General features: G+C 50.8%; 1 protein-coding gene across 1 annotated transcript in view; it reads left to right on the top strand.

Annotated features, from left to right (window-relative positions):
- The window catches only part of LOC147718734 (sodium- and chloride-dependent neutral and basic amino acid transporter B(0+)-like), a 746,574-nt gene that overhangs the window by 428,752 nt on the left and 299,884 nt on the right, over positions 1–17,938 (top strand). The window contains exon 10 of the mRNA XM_086966771.1: positions 6,252–6,370. Coding sequence (XP_086822897.1) covers positions 6,252–6,370 — 119 coding nt within the window. The remainder of the gene's footprint in view (positions 1–6,251; positions 6,371–17,938) is intronic.

The following is a 17,938-nucleotide window of genomic DNA, read 5'->3' on the forward strand; positions in this document are numbered from 1 at the left end:
TTCACGCGCCCTAGTCGGGAACAGGTACGATTTCGTCCAGTTCACTTTGAGGCCGGACACTCTGCTCAATGCTTGAAGTAGAGCCTTAGCTCCCCGCAGGGAGGCCGCTGTGGCCGCCAGAAACAGCAGAAGGTCATCAGCATATAGTGCGATATGATGCACCTGCCCATATACGTCCAACCCTTGATATGCGCGTCCCATGCGGGCATGTGCCACCAACGGCTCGATCGCTATGGCAAACAAAAGGGGCGAGAGTGGGCAACCCTGCTGCGTACCTCTCCCCACCACGCAAGCCTCGGATATTACGCGTCCCGTTCTGACTCTCGCCGTAGCGTTCTGGTATAAGAGTGCTGTCCAGTCCACAAAATCTGCCCACAATCCCATGGCGCTCATAACATGGAAAAGATACAGCCATTCCAGGCTGTCAAAAGCCTTTTCCATATCAACTGCAAATACCGCTGCCTCGTCCACCTCATAGGTGTCAGCCTCCAGAACGTGGAGAAGCCGTTGTATATTAAGCGCAGTGTTACGGGTCGGGATAAAGCCCGACTGGTCCACGTGGATCAGGGTGGTCATGTGGGGGGGAAGGCGCGTCGCCAAGATCTTGCTCAAGATCTTGTAGTCCAGGTTAAGCATGGACAGCGGGCGGTACGCCGATCTGTCCCAAGGTGGTTTGCCAGGTTTCAATAGGGGGACAATGAGCGCCTCGCCAGTGGTCTTCGGCAGGCTGCCCAAACGTTTGGCCTCATTGTACAGCTGTGTTAGTCGGGGTGCCAGGAGGTCGGCGTAGGTGTGGTAGAACTCCGTTGGCAGGCCATCAGCGCCCGGTGTTTTGTTCCGCGCCATACTCTTGATGGCAACTTTCACCTCCCTTTCATCAATCTTAGCCCCTAGAGGTTTTGCAGCCTCCTCCTCCAATTCCGGTAGCTCCAGTCCCTCCAGGAAGCTCTGGAATTCAGCCTCCCGCGGATGCCCGACTGCAATAGAGCTCCGTGTAATAGTCATGGAACAACTCATTTATCCCCTGTTGGTCGTATCGCGCCACTCCCGCGTGATCTCTGAGTTCGAGGATGATCGAACTCCGGCGAGCCGGATTGGCTAGCCATGCCAAGAGCGCCCCGGATTTGTCCTGTTCCAAGTGCGCACGTCTAAGGTAGGCTTTGTGATCGAAGCATCTGTGCCGCTCTACCGTCGCCGCCACCGACTCCCTCGCCTCAAGAAGTACCTCCTGAGCGTCTGGGCGCTCAGGTCGGTCCATCTCCAGCCGGCGTAGCTTTGCGTCCTCCTGGTCAATTGAGGCGAGCAGGGCCTTCCGCACCCCCGACCCCGCCGCAATGCAACGTCTGCGCACCACCGATTTAAAGGTGTCCCATTTGATTGTCGCTGATCCCGCAGTCCCCGCGTTCTCTCGAAAATACGACTCTATATCCGTGGCTATCGTGGCCTGGAAGACCTGATCGTCCAGCGCCTCTGGGCGAAGTTTCCAGGTGGGAATACGCGGGCAGTATCGCGACCAACGCAGGTGCAACAGCAGCGGGTTAGGGTCGGAAATCGTGCGCGTAAGGTATTCGCTATGGGACATTTCACTGTGCACTACCGAGTAGCACAGGAAGGCGTCTATGCGGACGTGAATTTTGTGAAGGGAGGAAAAGAAGGAGTAGTCCCTGTCTGCGGGTGGTGGGCCCGCCAAGTATCAATTAGCCCCCATCGCCGTTGCCAGTCGGAACGCGCAAGCGCCAGTCTGCTCGTTGGTGCATTTAGTAAAGGGGGATGTGACCGGTCCAGTGCAGTATCAGATACACAATTAAAGTCCCCCCCAAGGAGCAGGGGGCCCATCAAGAACGGTGTTAATGTGCGGGACAGCAAGGAGAAGAAGGCAGGTTGGTCCACTTCGGTGCATATATGCATCCCAGCGTGATGTCCCTCCCATCTAGTCTGCCCCTCACTATTACATACCTTCCCTCCGGGTCAATAAGCTGTTGCCCGCATTGAAAGGGTACCCCTGCCCTTATCCATATGGCCACTCCTCTGGCATAGGCCGAGTAATCAGTGTGGTATACCTGTCCCCGCCATCTACGCTGCAATGCTTTCCCCTCCTGCGCTAAGAGATGCGTTTCCTAGAAGAAGGCCATGTGTATGCCTCGCCGAATTAAGAATGAGTGGATCTTGTGGCGTCCATGCATGGTGTGCATCCCCCTTACATTCCACGTGAGACAATTGTATCCTAAGTCGGGTCCCATGGTAGTACACATTGTGGTCCATACAGTCCCCTATGGGAGCCTCTGACACGTCCAGAACCCACTCCCCACCCCTCAGACCCAATTGTAAATAGTTCTACCCAACTCCCTCTCCCCAGGACAGACAACCAACGTGGCAACCCCATCCAAACCCTGCAAAACAAGCGCCAATCATCAAGCGTAGGCTAGGCTATATGGAACGTCAATGACAGTCAGGTCCGGAGCTTCCCCCTCCCCGCCCCCCTCAAATATTCAAATACCCCACCCAGTCTACCCTCCTCCGCAACAGTACAGCGTTGAGCAATAGAAGCCAGCTGACCCCTACCACCCCCCCAATAGCAAGCAGTACTCCCCTCGTGACCCAATACCGTGTGATAGTGCGTCTCATGTCCTCACAGCCGCTTCAGCCAAAGATGCAGTCCGCCGTCTGCGGGGTAACCACCGGGAGCTCCGTCTCGGAGAGGCCATGCGCGCTGCTGGAGCCTGGGCTCAGTTCAGCATTCTGTGAGTGCTTCAAGCCGTTACCGGAGGGGCTGACCTCCCCTGGCTGATGGCCGCCACCGCTAGCACCGCCTTGTTTCTCTCCCGTCGCCAGCCAGTGGGGGAGCCAGGTCGTCTCAATGGTGTCGATTCATGAGATCCACATCGAGGTGTGTTTGCAGCGGGGGTGTCTCCATCCGTCGTCCCCCTGGTCTCTATCCAGTCCCAAGCCTCTTGCGGCGTGAGGAAGAAATTAGTGCTCCCGCCAGCCATGACCTTGAGGCGGGCCGGAAACAGCATAGCATAGGGCAGTTGCAGGGCTCTCAGCTTCCGCTTGACCTCCAGGAAGGACGAACGCTGACGCTGAACGTCCCTGGTGAAGTCCGGGAAAATCATGACCTTGCTGTTACCAATGCGTAGATCTGGCAGGCCCCTAGCCGCTTGGAGAATGTGATCCCGATCTCGGTAGTGTAGAAGGCGCGCCACCATCGGGCGAGGGGAACCCCCGGTCCTAGGCGGGTGCGACGGGACTCTGTGAGCGCGCTCCAGAGCAAAAAATGGGGAGAGCCCCTCCGGTGCCACCTCCGTCCGCAACCAGCTTTCCAAGAAGGTCACTGCGTCTCGGCCTTCTTCCTTCTCCGGGACTCCCACAAGGCGGAGGTTATTGCGTCTGGAGAGCCCCTCGCTGTCTCAGCCCTGAGCTCCAGCACACGAACCCTCTGCGCCATCTCCGTTACTGAGGCCTTCAGGGTCGCCACGTCACCTGGAATGTCCTTTATATTCGCCTCCGTGGACGCAACCCGCTCCTTCAGTTTCCTGTGGTCGTCCCTCAAAAGGGATAGGTCAGTGCCAATGGTGTCCATTCGCTTCTCCAGGGCCTCCCGCGACGCTACAATGGCCTGCATAATGTCACTCAGTGAGGGGTCCCGTGGTGGGGCCGTGCCCCCAGCGCCAGATGTCTCCTTGTCCTCCGGCGTCGTGTAACCCTGGTCATCGAGCCTCAGCACCCCGAATCCCTTTTTTCGGGCCGCCGGACCATTTTGCGGGGAGTATCCGGAATGCGCCACCAGTCCCTCCACTCAGCACACTGGGCCCGTCAGATCTCGGTTGCCTCCCCAGGGGAGGCCCCGGCACCAGATCTGCCTCCCCTTACCTCTCGTGGCCAAGAGCACCTCCACTCCTCCGAATACAGGGGCAAAGTTAGCGCAGGGAGAACTTTCCAGCCAGGCTCTTTAGGGGGGGCTCCAAGGTCATCCGCCTCAGCAAACGGCAAGAAAGCGGGGAATCCGGTTCATGGGTAATAGCAGGTGTATGTCGCCCAATGGACAGCCCCCGGAGGTCCAGGCCACTCACCACCAGTCCAGTGTGGGCCTCGCCAAGAGTGGGGAACAAGAGGACATCCCCCGGGTCTTCTCCCGCCCAGGAGCACTCAGCGGAGTAGGCGATGTCGGCCCGGGACACCAGAGAACCCAGGGGATTGGCCCGTGACAGCCTCCCGTGAAGGCGTCCCCCTGGCCCTCCGATGCCACCTCGCTATAGGCCCTCCATCCCAGGCAGCTCTCCACCGTCGCATCCCCCAAGGCCCAGGGACCGCCGGTGTACCCGCAGCAGTGATCGGGAGCCCCCTCCACAGGGGGGGGAGGGAAAACCTCAGGCCTCTAATGCAGTGGGTCAGAAGTCCGGGTCCCGGGGCACTCACGCGGGTGCCGCCATCTTGGGATCAGGCGGCCCGCAAATCTTTCAGTCCAGGGGGCGGTTGATCGTCTCTGTCAGCCCGCTCTCCTCACCTCGGATCGCACGCAGGGTGCTGCGCACCAAATGCCGCCGGGTCCGCCACTCCAGCGAGCCTCCTTCCTTCAGCTGTCCGCCAGCGTCAGGCAGTTCGGGCAGGGACAGCAGCCGCCATTTTGCGCCAGCAGCGCGCCAACCCTCCCGCGGGGAAGAAACGGTCGATCTCGGGGGTCACGGGGCCACCTGGCTCCTCCAGTGTTCGTCCCCTAAGCTCCCCAGACCCTCCGAAGCCAGGTGGGGGCCAGTGGTCCAGCGACTGGGGTCAGGATGTATGGTTGAGAGGGACGGTTACGGAGGAGCCCCGGAGTCCCGCTGCTGACTACATCGGCACGCAGGCCCCAGAGTGGCAGGGTGATGCCTGATGGCAGACACGCGGTAGGCACCGCGGGACGGAGCAGGACGCTCCGAAAGGGCACAGGTGTACGGGCGAGGGTTGGGCCCCCTCCGCTCGTCGCCAATGTACTGTTCTGCGTTGGTGAGCCACTTATGGCCTAAATGGGCTCACGCTCTTGCGCGGGGGCAGGACGCGCAGCAGCAGAGATGACCACACCGACACCAGTGTCATGGTCAGAAGTGACGTGCACGAGCGCGCGTCCTTCTTTTATTTCACGCCGCAGGCCACGCCTGGCCTGCGGATGTAGGGGTGCGTGTACGTGCGTAAGCTAGACCGCTTACAATCATTACACTCTGTGACAAGGGACGTGTAGTAGACTCTGACACATCACTTACACTAAGGATTACTTTTTTGTAGTTCTTTTAATTTGTGAGCATTTAGTCAACCATTGTTTATGGCCCTCTATATTACAAGCTGTACTCCATGTTATATTATGTGACAGCAGCTTATAAAGTGCAATGGTTACTCCATTCCGAAGTGTCCCCGCGGTGAATTCCAAATCGAGACTAAAAACATACTTATGAAAGAGGAAGCAGAGAAAAGCGAAGAGAACAGATTTTTCCTAAACAGCCAAGTTTGAAGCTGTTTCCTAAAGATGTGTTCTGAAGACTTCAATCTTAGGCACAGAGGTAGCAATTTCCACTGCTTGGCTGCCAGGTATCTAAAGGCGATACCCAAAGCCTTTTCTGTTGAATTTTGGAATGCAGACCAAACCAGTTCCGGCCGATCTCAAACAACGTATTGGGTGGTAGGAGTGTATCATAGGGCGACGATATTTCAGGCCCTTGCCCTGCAGTATTGTGTGAACGAAGCACAAAGCTTTAAAGGAGATCCTCTCCTCAATGGGAAGCCAGTGGAGAGACTCCAGGGCATTACCAGTTGATGAAAATCTGGGGATATTTAACAGCATCCGAGCTGCTGCGTTTGCACCCGTTGGAGCTTATATAAATACATCCGTATGTAACTTTGCTTATGAAATGAGTGTTTATTATTTCGCCTTATTTTTCACCATATTATCCTGTGCATGTCAATGTATTATTAATTTTCCAACTAAAAAAACATGTTTATCTGCTCTATTGTTTTAATCTCCTCAGTTTCACACGCCATACGTCTGTCAAGAGTTGTCTACTACCATAAGTGAACATATTAGGTTCAACTTTTGCAATTCGTTTTCATTTAATTTCATTCACAAAAAGCAACTGCTGATAAAATGGTCCTGGTAGTCCATTAAATGCCAGCCATTTCAACGATCACATGCATGTGGATACATCCGACAATACTCTATTTTCATTTACACATTTACACCCATGCCCATGATCTGTAATGACGAGAATCCATTTTTCTTTCAGAAACACTAACAACAGCTATTCAGGATGCCAATCCAGAGCTAATGAAAAGATTTAGAGTGCTAATAACTGCTGGTTGTTGCACAGTGTTATTTCTTCTTGGGCTTCCTTGTGTCACTCAGGTTAAGTATTTTAAGTTCTTCAACTCCATACATTCGGGGGTTGATGAAAAACATAGAGTATTTGTATTTTTTTTTTAAACGTTATTTTTGATGCAGAAATGTACAGTAGACATCCAACTGTTCTGGGTACCTCGCCAGTGACATAAATCAATGCTTCATCATCATTATAACTCTGGTATAACACAGCCATTTAGCCCACATCCCGGAGGCCGGACGGCAATAGCAAATCAGTGTCGCAATTAATAATTTCTGCGACGGTCCCCAATCACCTCTCCACGGATCATCTAGTTTCTGCTTTTCTTGTGATCCCAGACGTGCTACCCTATCACTAACCGAATAATGACCTGAATGGTGTGTACCGTGTGTGCTATAAGTATGAGGCCCCAGCCTAATGACAACCCCCTAGTTCAATAGTCATCCTTAGTGTCGGGCCAGTACCCTTCGGCGCTCCACTGGGAGTCGCTAGTCTGGCTACACCCTCCCAGGAAGCAACTATTTAAGCTAATAGGGCCGTCTTCCCTGTACAAACAATAAATGCCTTCCCTGTCCCAACAAACCCCTCCCCCCCTAAAACCGCTATAGCTGGTGTGGGCCTACTCTCATCTTCTTAGCATCTGAAGGGAGGAAATATATAGGGTTGCATGCAACCATCCGTATCTCACAAGGAACATTACACAGAACACTCAACCACTATTCTTCTGCTGGTAAGAGGCTGTCACTGAGCACACTCACTAGTTCTGCCCATGCACGTGCTGCCTCTAGGCTCCTCTCATTAGGGATGCGGGCTGCCTGGTGTAATCTGTTCGTGCTCTCATTATGGGCCCATTTATGGAGTTTGTTCGCCCATCGCCTGCTAGAGGGGCCCTCCCTCGACTTCCAGTGCCATGTGATTTCCCTCTGGGCCAATATGAAGCCCAAGTCAATGAATTTACTAGTGATCTTGGTTGCCCTAGCGTGAGGAAACCAAAGCAACAAACAGGTCGCCATGTCATATTCCACTTGCCGCTCCGTCACTTCATTAAGAAGCTTCCCTACCTCGGACCAAAATAGCCCCAATTTCGGACATTCCCACATCATGTGATCGAGCTCCACATCAGGTGCCAGGCACCTAGGACACGCTGCATCCTGCACATGAAAATATTTTCGGATCTTCCCCGGAGTTAGGTAGGCTCTACGTAGTATGAAAAAAGTGTACTTGTTGAAACCGCGCATTCCTACACCCTTTCCATGTCCTCGTCAGAATATGACCCCAAACCGTATCCGGGATGGGTTTCCCTATGCATGCCTCCCATTTTTGTTTGAGAGTCAGTAGGGGTTCTAGTCCTTCACACAGCATTCGTGAGTGTAGGCAGGTGACCGCCTTAACAGTACCCGCCGCCATTACCACATATTGGCACGCCATTGTGGTTTGTGGTTCCAACTGCCCTGTTTTCCAGTGTTTCCGCATAGCAGTGGTGACCGCCATATGTAATAGGAAATCTCCGTCCGGAATGTCAAATTGGTCTTGAAATGCCTGGAAGGGTAGCAACTCGCCTTCAGCATACAAGTCGCCCACCATTTGTAACCCCAGTTCCTCCCATTCCCGTAGCTGGGACCAATCCCCTCCATGTGGCACTGCCGTCAGCATGCCCAGAGGGATTTCGGGTGCATAGGGATGTTCCACTTTCGCCCTCTTCTGGCTTTTATTCCAACACAAAGTAAAGAACAGAGCACGTACCCCGCCAGTTGATCTAATGGTCCCAAAGATGGGATCCCAGTATATGAGGGGTGATGAAGCTAGGAGTTGGCACTGCACCGGGCAAAATATCTACAATCCAGATAAATGCAAGGAAGAGAGTTTTATTTCCAAAAATATATGTTTTCTTTATTTATTCATCTATATACTTTTTGGACCAACATAAATAACATATAATATTGCACAATCAGACATAAGGAATTGCTAAGGGATAAAAATGACAAAAATACATTTTCACTACAAGAGCCTACCCAGCAACAATCCACACTTCATTCATACTTTCATTCTCTCAGATTCTCACCAAATAATTCTACCTAAAGTTCTATCATTCCACTCACATTCTTCATTACATTCCCATCATTCTGTTGTATGTCACACATAGATGGTAAATATGTGGCATAGAACAGAGTCTTATTCCATACAAAAACTCATTGTACGGCCCCTTATTTAGAATAACATGGTATGCCGTATTTCTTGAGACATGAGCCAACGCGTGTTTCGGTGTATGGGCCCAAAGGGCCACACCTTCGTCAGGGCTGGGGACTGTGCAATATTATATGTTATTTATGTTGGTCCAAAAAGTATATAGATGAATAAATAAAGAAAACATATATTTTTGGAAATAAAACTCTCTTCCTTGCATTTATCTGGATTGTAGATATTTTGCCCGGTGCAGTGCCAACTCCTAGCTTCATCACCCCTCATATACTGGGATCCCATCTTTGGGACCATTAGATCAACTGGCGGGGTACGTGCTCTGTTCTTTACTTAGTTTCTTTTCCCCCTACGACCTGCCTGCATTCTTAAAGAAACCCTGTGGGGAACCCCCTTCTTTCACTTCATTTTATTCCAACACAGCCTCAGCGTCCTCTCCTCCAAAGTCAAATTCCGGACCACTAGGTGTTGTTGCATAACAATGTAGGAGAGGATATGCCTCTGTATCCCTGATCCATGAGCCTCTTCCGGACCCCTAAATTCTCTAGCTACATTCTGTGTAATGATCTGCAATTGCGCAGCCAAGTAGTAAAGCTCGAAGTTCGGAACTGCCAATCCCCCCTCCACTTTGGGCCTCAACAGCGTGTCCAATGCTACACACCTCCTTCCCGTCCCCCATAAAAAATCAATAGTGAGCGTCCGCAGTTCCCGAAAGTACAGAGGAGGCACCCAGAGCGGAAGTGTACGAAAAAAATAAAGGAGGCGTGGCAAAGCCACCATCTTGAACAGTGCAACTCTCCCCGATACCGAGAGAGGCAAGGTTGCCCAAAACGCCACACTGCCCCTCAGTGCCCTTATGCAGCGTCCAATATTCCCCTCCAGCATATCCTCCGCCCAATGATAAATCCGGACTCCCAAGTAGGTAAAGCACAACCGTTCCCACAGTAAATCAGCGGGTAGGCGTGGTTGGTGTGCATCCATCCTCAGAGGGAAGACACACATTTTGGTCCGGTTCACACGGAGGCCCAATAGCCTCCCAAAGTCCGACAGCATGGTCATCGCCCCCTCCAGTGCCAACGTCGTGTCTGCTAAGAACAGTAGTAAATCATCCGCATAAAACAAGATGTAGTGCGGGAGTCCAGCACAGACCAGGCCATCATACGCCACTCCCGATCTGGCGTAGACCGCTAGTGGTTCTATTGCGAGCGCAAACAGCAGGGGCGAGAGCGAGCACCCCTGTCTCGTACCTCTCTGCACCGGGTATTCTGATGATATGACCGAGCAAATCGCACCCGAGCCGCAGCGAAGGAGTACAAGACCTTCGTCCAGCGCCTAAAACGCGCTCCTAAGCCAAATCTTTCCAGTACCTTATCAAGATATTCCCACTCGAGGCTGTCAAACGCCTTTTCTATATCTTCAACAAGAGTTGAAAAGTACAAGTAACCAAAAGGTCCCGGAGCACACAGAAAATACAATGCAAATTGCAAAATTATCAATTCAACTTCTGGACTCCACAGTATTGTTGTATGACATAAAGGTCTTTTATTCCACAAAGTCCACTCCTTGCGCCAACGCGTTTCGCCTAGGTTCAAGACACCTACGGCTTCGTCAAGGCTGGAAATAATGCAAAGAACTTATATTTGTAATCATTTCTTACATTTTTGTTTGGTTATTAAAACCAACCACCAATTTGACAGGCAGACTGTGTCAGGACTGTAAACCACCTAAGTGGGACTGCCAGCGCCACCCTCGTGGATTCGGGCAGGTATCCCAGCTCCAGCACCTCGTTATAGACCTCCTGCAGCAGGGGCACCAATGGGTTGATGTACGTCAGATAAAACTCTATTGGAAGTCCATCCACCCCCGGAGTCTTGTTCCTGGCCATACTCTTAATTGCTCCCCTAATTTCAGCAACAGTGACAGCTTGACCAAAGCTTTTTGCGTCCTCTTCCTCTAATTGCAGTAGCTGTATCCCCGATAAGTAACCCTCAATCTCCATCGCATTCACCTCCAGGTGGTTTTGATACAGTGTTGTATAGTATCGTAGGGAGCGCGAGATGATCTCAGATTGAGAGTAGACCACACTCCCAGATTCCTCACGAACACTCAGGACCGGGCAACCCCCCTGCCTCGGATTCGCCATTCTTGCCAGGAGCGTGCCCACCTTATCCCCCTCAGCATGGACCTTTACCCTATATCACTTATAATCGTAACTACGCAGCCTTTCTGTCTCAGTGGCCACGAGCTCCTTAGCCGCCAATAGCCGGTCCTGCAATTCCCTCTGTTCTGGCCTTTGTTTTTCCACCTCCAGTAGCGCCTCCTCCGCTTTTGCGACCTCCTTTACAACCACTGCCCTTTCACCTGAGTGCTTACTGATGCAGAGCCCTCTCACCACCACTTTAAACACATTCCATTCCATTCCCCTAGTAGACGTCGATTTCTTATTGGTAGCAAAGTAGCCCTCAATACCCTCTTTAATTGTGGTCCTAAAAACTAGATCCTCCAGGGTATCTGGGCGTAAACGCCAGGTGGGCACCTCTGCTCTCATGCGCTGCCATTTGAAGGAGACTACCTGTGGATTATGATCCGAAATGGTCCTAGCTAGGTATTCCGAGTGTAACGCTAAAGGCACTAGCGTCTGGGTGCATAGAATAGTGTCAATTCTAACATGTAGTTCGTGGATAGCCGAAAAGAAGGAATTATCCCTATCTTCAGGGTGGTGCACTCTCCACACGTCAATCAACCCCCATTCGCTCTGCCATTCTGCCCTCTTCCTCGCAATCTTGCGGACCAGGGATTCTGCCAATGGAGGATGTGACCTATCTAGAGCCACATCTGTAAGCGAATTAAAGTCTCCCCCCATAATCACTCGGCCCGATAAGAGATGAGCCAGTTTACCGGAGATGACATCCAAAAATCGGGGCTGGTCTGTGTTTGGTGCATATACGCTACATAGCACCACGTCTGTGTCATACAATCTTCCTGCCACCGCCACATATCTACCCTCAGGGTCTATCACAGTGTGTGCTGCTTGGAACGGTGTCCCCGCCCTCACCCATATTAACACTCCCCTAGCAAACGCAGAATAAGCAGTACCAAACACCTGACCTCTCCACCTTCTCTGCAACGCAGTACATTCTTGTTTAGTGAGATGGGTCTCTTGCAGCAGCGCTATCTGGACACCTCTTCTTATCAGATATGCATGCACCTTGCCAGCCCCCCGCCCTCCACATCCCGCAATAATAAGTCACAGGTACAGAATTCACAACTGTTACCGGAGTCTATGGTATCACCACCCTTAATTCGCCAGCAGTGAGTCCTAGACAGAGGTAATTCAATTATAGATCATCAGCTAATCTAGGTGTCATATCTGGGCCTTTGGTACTCTCGTCTTCCGACACCTCTGTACCAGATTGTCTCCCGTCCTCCTCGGAATCAGTCCCTTTGGTTGAGCCCTCCCGTTGAGAACCAGTGATCGCCGCTGTAGCCGCCAGGGCCCCCTGTTTGTCAGCCTCCATCTGTACACGTTGCAACGCCCGTTGTGCTTCGTTCTTCTTGCGGAGGCGCTGTGATTGGCGCATCCGCACCGGCTTGAGTGCGCCCCCCTCACCTCTGCCCCTGCGATCAGTACCTGCCCTATATCTTTCGAGCCAAGACCAGGCATCTTCAGGTGTCAGGAAAAACTACGTCGACCCGTCCAGTATCACTCTCAGTTTGGCCGGGAACAGTAGTGAATATTGTATGCCTTCCTCCCTAAGTTCTTTCTTGACAGATAGGTATGAGGCCCTACGCCGTTGTATGTCCTGAGTATAATCCGGGAAAATTGTTACAGCGCTATTATCTATCTGGAAGGGGCCCGTTGAATGTGCTTTTTGGATCAATAAATCCCTGTCTTTATACTGAAGGAATCTGGCCACCACAGGGCGGGGGGGTCGGCCCGGTGCAGGCGGCTTGGCCGGGACCCTATGAGCCCTCTCAAGTGTAAAGAAAGGGGAGAGGCCCTCAGGGGCAACCACAGTCCTGAACCAATTTTCCATGTACGCAACCATGTCCGTCCCTTCAATATTTTCGGGAAGGGCTACGACCCGAACGTTGTTTCGTCGGTTACGACTTTCAGAATCCTCTGCCTTCTTTTCCAGTGTCTCCAATCTCCTTAAGGCATCCTCCAGTTTGCGTTCAACCGTGACCACCGCTGGTTTGAGGTCCTGTAGAAGCGACTCATTATCTTTAACCCTGTCCGCCAACTTCGAGTGATCAGCTCTCAAGAGCCCCAGCCCTGTCGCCACTTGAGTAATATCCTGATGAAGGGACTCTTTTGTCGCCACTATAGCATCCAGGATTTGATCAAGGCGCTTGATCAGTCTGTGTTCCGAGGTCCCCGTCGCTCCGTCCCCTGCGTCTCTGTTTCCTCCCACAGGGTCCATTGCTTCATCTTTCCTGCTTTTAGGTTTCATTCCTTATGGACACGTGGTACCCCTCTTTACCAGCCAACCTCGTCCAGCTCGGCAAGGCTCACACCAATTCTCCCAGGTGACAGACCAGAGTTGAGATCTGCGTGGTCCACTGGAGAGCCACAACACCAAGGTAACCCCCCGGCCACCTCTTCCCTTCTCCTGGAGCCTGGGATAATTTACTCCGATATCTCTCCACTTGGTGTTCACAGGGACTACCAGGCACGCAGTCCTAGCAGGCCAACATGGTCATTCCGGCCCCTTCATCTCCCTCCTGGGTATAAGCCGCAACAGTTGCCATTCTGCTCCCGAGGTGCCCCCACAGACTCTTCAGTGAAGGACTCCATCCCCTCGTGACAGCGCTCACCAAACCACACCGTATTGTGCCTCCACCCCGTCTCTGGGGCAGCAGCGCAGTCTCCCCAGCCGGTCACCAGTTGTGCCTCCGCTCCTGCCGGTGTATTCGTTGCATGTGCACTATGGAGGCCGCTCCGCACAGCTTGCTGCTACCTCTCCCAGGCACCACTGCTGTTGGTCCCCCTTCGTGGCACCCTGTGCTGCCCTCCGCGGCCCCTGGCTGCCCAGCGCTGCTGGCCCGATCCCGCCCCCACCTCCGTAGCACCAAGACCAGGCACGCAGCACCGTGCTCACGGGTGGCCCTAGGAAAGGGCTTACAGCCGCCACAACACCACACGTCCGGCCATTGAGTTCTGCTGCCTCCGTCTCTCAGTCCGGCTCCGTTCTGGGATCCAAGCGCCTGCTCCCGGAGCCTCGGAGGCGCCCGATACTACCACAGCCCCCACTGTGCTATGAAGCCGCGTCTACCCGCAAGTCCTCTCCAGCGGTCTCGACGTTGCCGCGGACTGCACCACTGTTCCGCCTCTGGGCCGCCGCTTGCACGAGGGCGACACCGGCTCAGGGGGGCCACAAAGCCTATGCCATCACCAGTGCGGGCGCCATCTTGGGTCTCCCATCCTCTCATCCGTTCCGATGCCGTGGCAGTCCCTTGTCCGCGCCACCCAACGATCTGCACCGGAACCCGTGCAGAGCGGCGGATTGCCTGCCGTGCTCCCTCTGCTATCGCTCCCTCAGCACCGACCTCAGCAGATCATGAGCAGCGGGTCGCGGGTTAGTTCTTCCTGGCGATCCCGGCCGCCATCCTGTGACTGCTCTGCCGATGTCGCCTGCCCTACAATATCGCAACTTTAAAGGGTGCCCCGAGTTACCAGGGTGCACCCCTGCGGGCAGAGAGGCCTCCGGAGTCGTTCCAACGTCCTACCCAGTCTTTAGAACTGCATCTCAGGCAGTTCGCAGGATAATCGGCGGGATCAGGCATGGAGCTAGCCGCTCACGCCGCCTCCGCCGCCCAAACCACGCCCCTCAACATAGAGTGTTTGTAACTGTTGATTGTTGCAGTTTTATTTGGCTCTTGACTTCCTGGTGACACGCAAGTAAAGTATTTGTAAGGTATTATTTCAATACATTCAGAGGTTGATGAAAAAAATTCTCAATGGAATTCCGTGTCACTCAGTTAAAATATTTTAAGTTCTTTATTTCAATATATTTCAATGGTTGATTAAAAGATTTAGAGTGTTTTATAACTATTGGTTGTTGCAAAGTTGTATTTCTCCTTGGACTTTCTAGCATCACTCAGGCAAAGTGCTTTGTGGTAATATTTCAATACAGTCAGTGGTTGGTAAAGAAAATGCAGTTTTATTTCTCCTTGGTTTCCTTGTGTCACTTCAATAAATTTGGGTTAAGAATGCTTGTGTTTCAACTGAACACGTCCCTTAATGCAAACCATGATTCAAAGAGCTGAGTTGAGGATCCATCACACTATGAATGAAATCATTTCTCAGCTTCAAATAATAATTTTAGATCGGTTTTTACAAGCAACTATGGATTGTGCCTTACACACTGCTATGTGCCTGACTTATATTTATCCACCTTACTTTGTCATCACGGCTGTTTCTAACTACTATTCTATGGTGTTACCACCGCTGCATAGGACAGATGGGTTTTGTACTTGAGTTTAAAGTTTAGAAAAGTGGTGAACTTCATAGCAATGAGATTTCAGATTTTAATAACTGTGATACAGAAGCTTTTTCCTCTTTTAGTGGAATATAGCATGGAGTCCCAGGAACAGGCTAGTCAGTTCTCAGGTCTATTGAAATACACCGGAGACCAAATATGAATGATCTCAAGTATACTGACATTTGGCTTTTGTGAAATGACAAATAATAATAAATTGGTTACACTGGGGGTCAATATAGCCAATACAGGTCTATTTTGATGATGAAGTATGTGATCACGCTGTCTCGTGCTTTACAGAAGATGGAGAAAAGTTCTTCCTGCCACCTCTAGTCTGTGGACAAGGGTAGTCTGGAGGATGTTCTATTCTGCATATAGCAGAATAGCATATCTGATATTCTGCATATCCATAGTTTAGGAAGGGTCTAACTACAACATCTCATATAGTGGCTCTTTGAGGCAGATGAAGAATTGTACAAATTCCCTACGTTTGAATAACTGGAAAAGGCAGATGGTGACCACTGTCACTATTGGTAGAGCTAATTTAATGTCCCTATTCTAAAGGCAAAGATTATGTTTTAACTTTTGGAGTAATGCAACAGGATTTGTAAAAACGCAAAAATGGAAATGGTGGGACAATCGCATCTAACAAATGTGAGTGGCTTTGAAAAAAACACGGATAAAGTCATTCATGCGGATATTTCATTGACCTTGAATGCATCCAGGATTGCTTTAGTGTAAGGCAGGGTTATAAATACCCAACCCGTACCCGTTGGCATCATTTGTGATCTTGACCTAAATGTGTGTAATGTCTGCTTACAAGTGTCAAAACAATGAAGCACAAATTTATCCCGAATAAACATAAAATGGACTAGTTGTGACTCGTGATCTAGAAAGAACTTTTGTGCAATGTCAGAAGCAGTGAATACAACCAAGGAAAGAGGATCGCTTATTTTTTGCTGGGTTTGCACTACACATGTGCAACATAAACACATACATTCACTGTTTTAAAGAATGCAAGGCAATCAGGAAAGAAACGTGGAAAGCTTGAGTATCCACAAAATATAAAAATTGTTTATTATTGTCAAATATCCTGGAATCTAGTGACACGCTTTCAATTAGTCAGGACTGAGCAATAACATGTCAGTTGTATTTAAGTGTTGCAAACATAATGCAAATGCGCATGATCAGATTATTAGTTTAAATGTTGTTAAATCCTCATTACCTTTCAAGAATCCTGATGAAGTATTGTCTAAGGCAGATCAATAGGGTGTATACAGTTAATTCCTCAAGAGGAATGTTAGGAGACAGAGGCTAATTGGAAGGTGGTAGATACAGCGACATCTGGAATATTATAGATAGTAGTTGAAAATGGAGTTGAGGGTGCCACATTTGATTAGGGTAGTTGCTTCATAAAGTACTTCTGGTACTAGCCTTATTTTACAAGATGAGTGAAAGTAATCCCTCCTATACCTTAAAATGACAGCAGGGATATTATTCAACCTAGCCCCCTCTGCAGGCTAGATTATGCAACAGAGGGGTATATTCACAATAACATGTGCTAAACATCACCAGAAAATGCTAACGCACATTTACACATTGCAGCCCATCTCAGGAAAATAACCCTGTGTCAACGTGGAATTCTCAACACCGCGGTACCATGCAATAGACCCCCGAAATCATAGTCAATGTTTGAGATACAACCACTGCGACGGAGATAAAAACACAAATGCTGAAAAAGACGCATTGTGCCCAAACGCAATAAGAAAACAGTGACAACCAGCGCAAGGCCAGCAATCCCCACACGTAATGCAGGAAAAAGCACAAGAACAGCAGACGGAAATTGACACCAAAAAGGACATCGACTGCGTAGTACTGTGTATACAACCTGAGCCACTGCAGAGGACATGTACCCCCCAATCCCCAAGGATGAACACCCAAGAATACACTGACCATGGAGTGGGTGGATGGGGGGAGACGGGCACAATGGCACACACACAAAAACCAAGTAGTCCCATGTACCACATGTGCCCAAAGGAGCACCCACACAACACATCAACAAGCACACAACTAGCACATGCACACGTTCGAAACACAGCAAACATGCACATATGTCAGCCACACTGACAATGCAAGAGACACAACATGACCAATAGCATGGCTGCAGTGCAATCACCATGACAATGTAAACAGCATGACACTGAGGTGGCTGAGTGCGGACCACAACCGGAAAGGAGCAGGTCACACTCAGACACAACCACCTGCACAAACAACCCCTGACATCATCAATACATCTGTGGACAGACCATGCCCAAGAGGCACAACCCGACAAAGAGCAGAAATCACCCAATTGTGCAACATCTCATCACCACCCTGGAAGCACAGAACTGACGGGCACACCCCCTGAAAGGGACCAGTGGCAGACAAATCAGAGCCGCACGAGCGAATCAACCACCGTGCAGAATACGAACATAAGTAGAAGTGCACCTCGACATTGACAACATCCCGGTACAAACTGCAACACCTCCACAACAGAACACAGGACACAACTGGTGCTGCAAATGTGCACAACATGGCAAATCACTTCTAACACAGCAGGAAACTATGACATGACAATGTACAAGTACAACCTGCAACCTGCAAATATGTTTTATTCACACATGCTGTGTTTGTGGGCAACTCGTACTGTCCCATGATTGCCATGGACGGCCACAATGTCACGTGCTCATGTGAAGTAATTGTCAATGATGGTGTTCTTACGGGCCATTCCTTCTGCAGCTGCAATGGGATGTGGGCTACCTGCCCCATTTTCCCCATCATTGTCCGGTACTTCTGGAACTGAGATCCATGGGGCCTTGGTGCGTACACAGATGTTGTACAATACACTACATGAAACAATCATCTTGCACATGATGT

This window comes from Lissotriton vulgaris, chromosome 4_1 (assembly GCF_964263255.1).
Source record: "Lissotriton vulgaris chromosome 4_1, aLisVul1.2, whole genome shotgun sequence".
In the NCBI taxonomy this organism is placed as follows: domain Eukaryota; kingdom Metazoa; phylum Chordata; class Amphibia; order Caudata; family Salamandridae; genus Lissotriton; species Lissotriton vulgaris.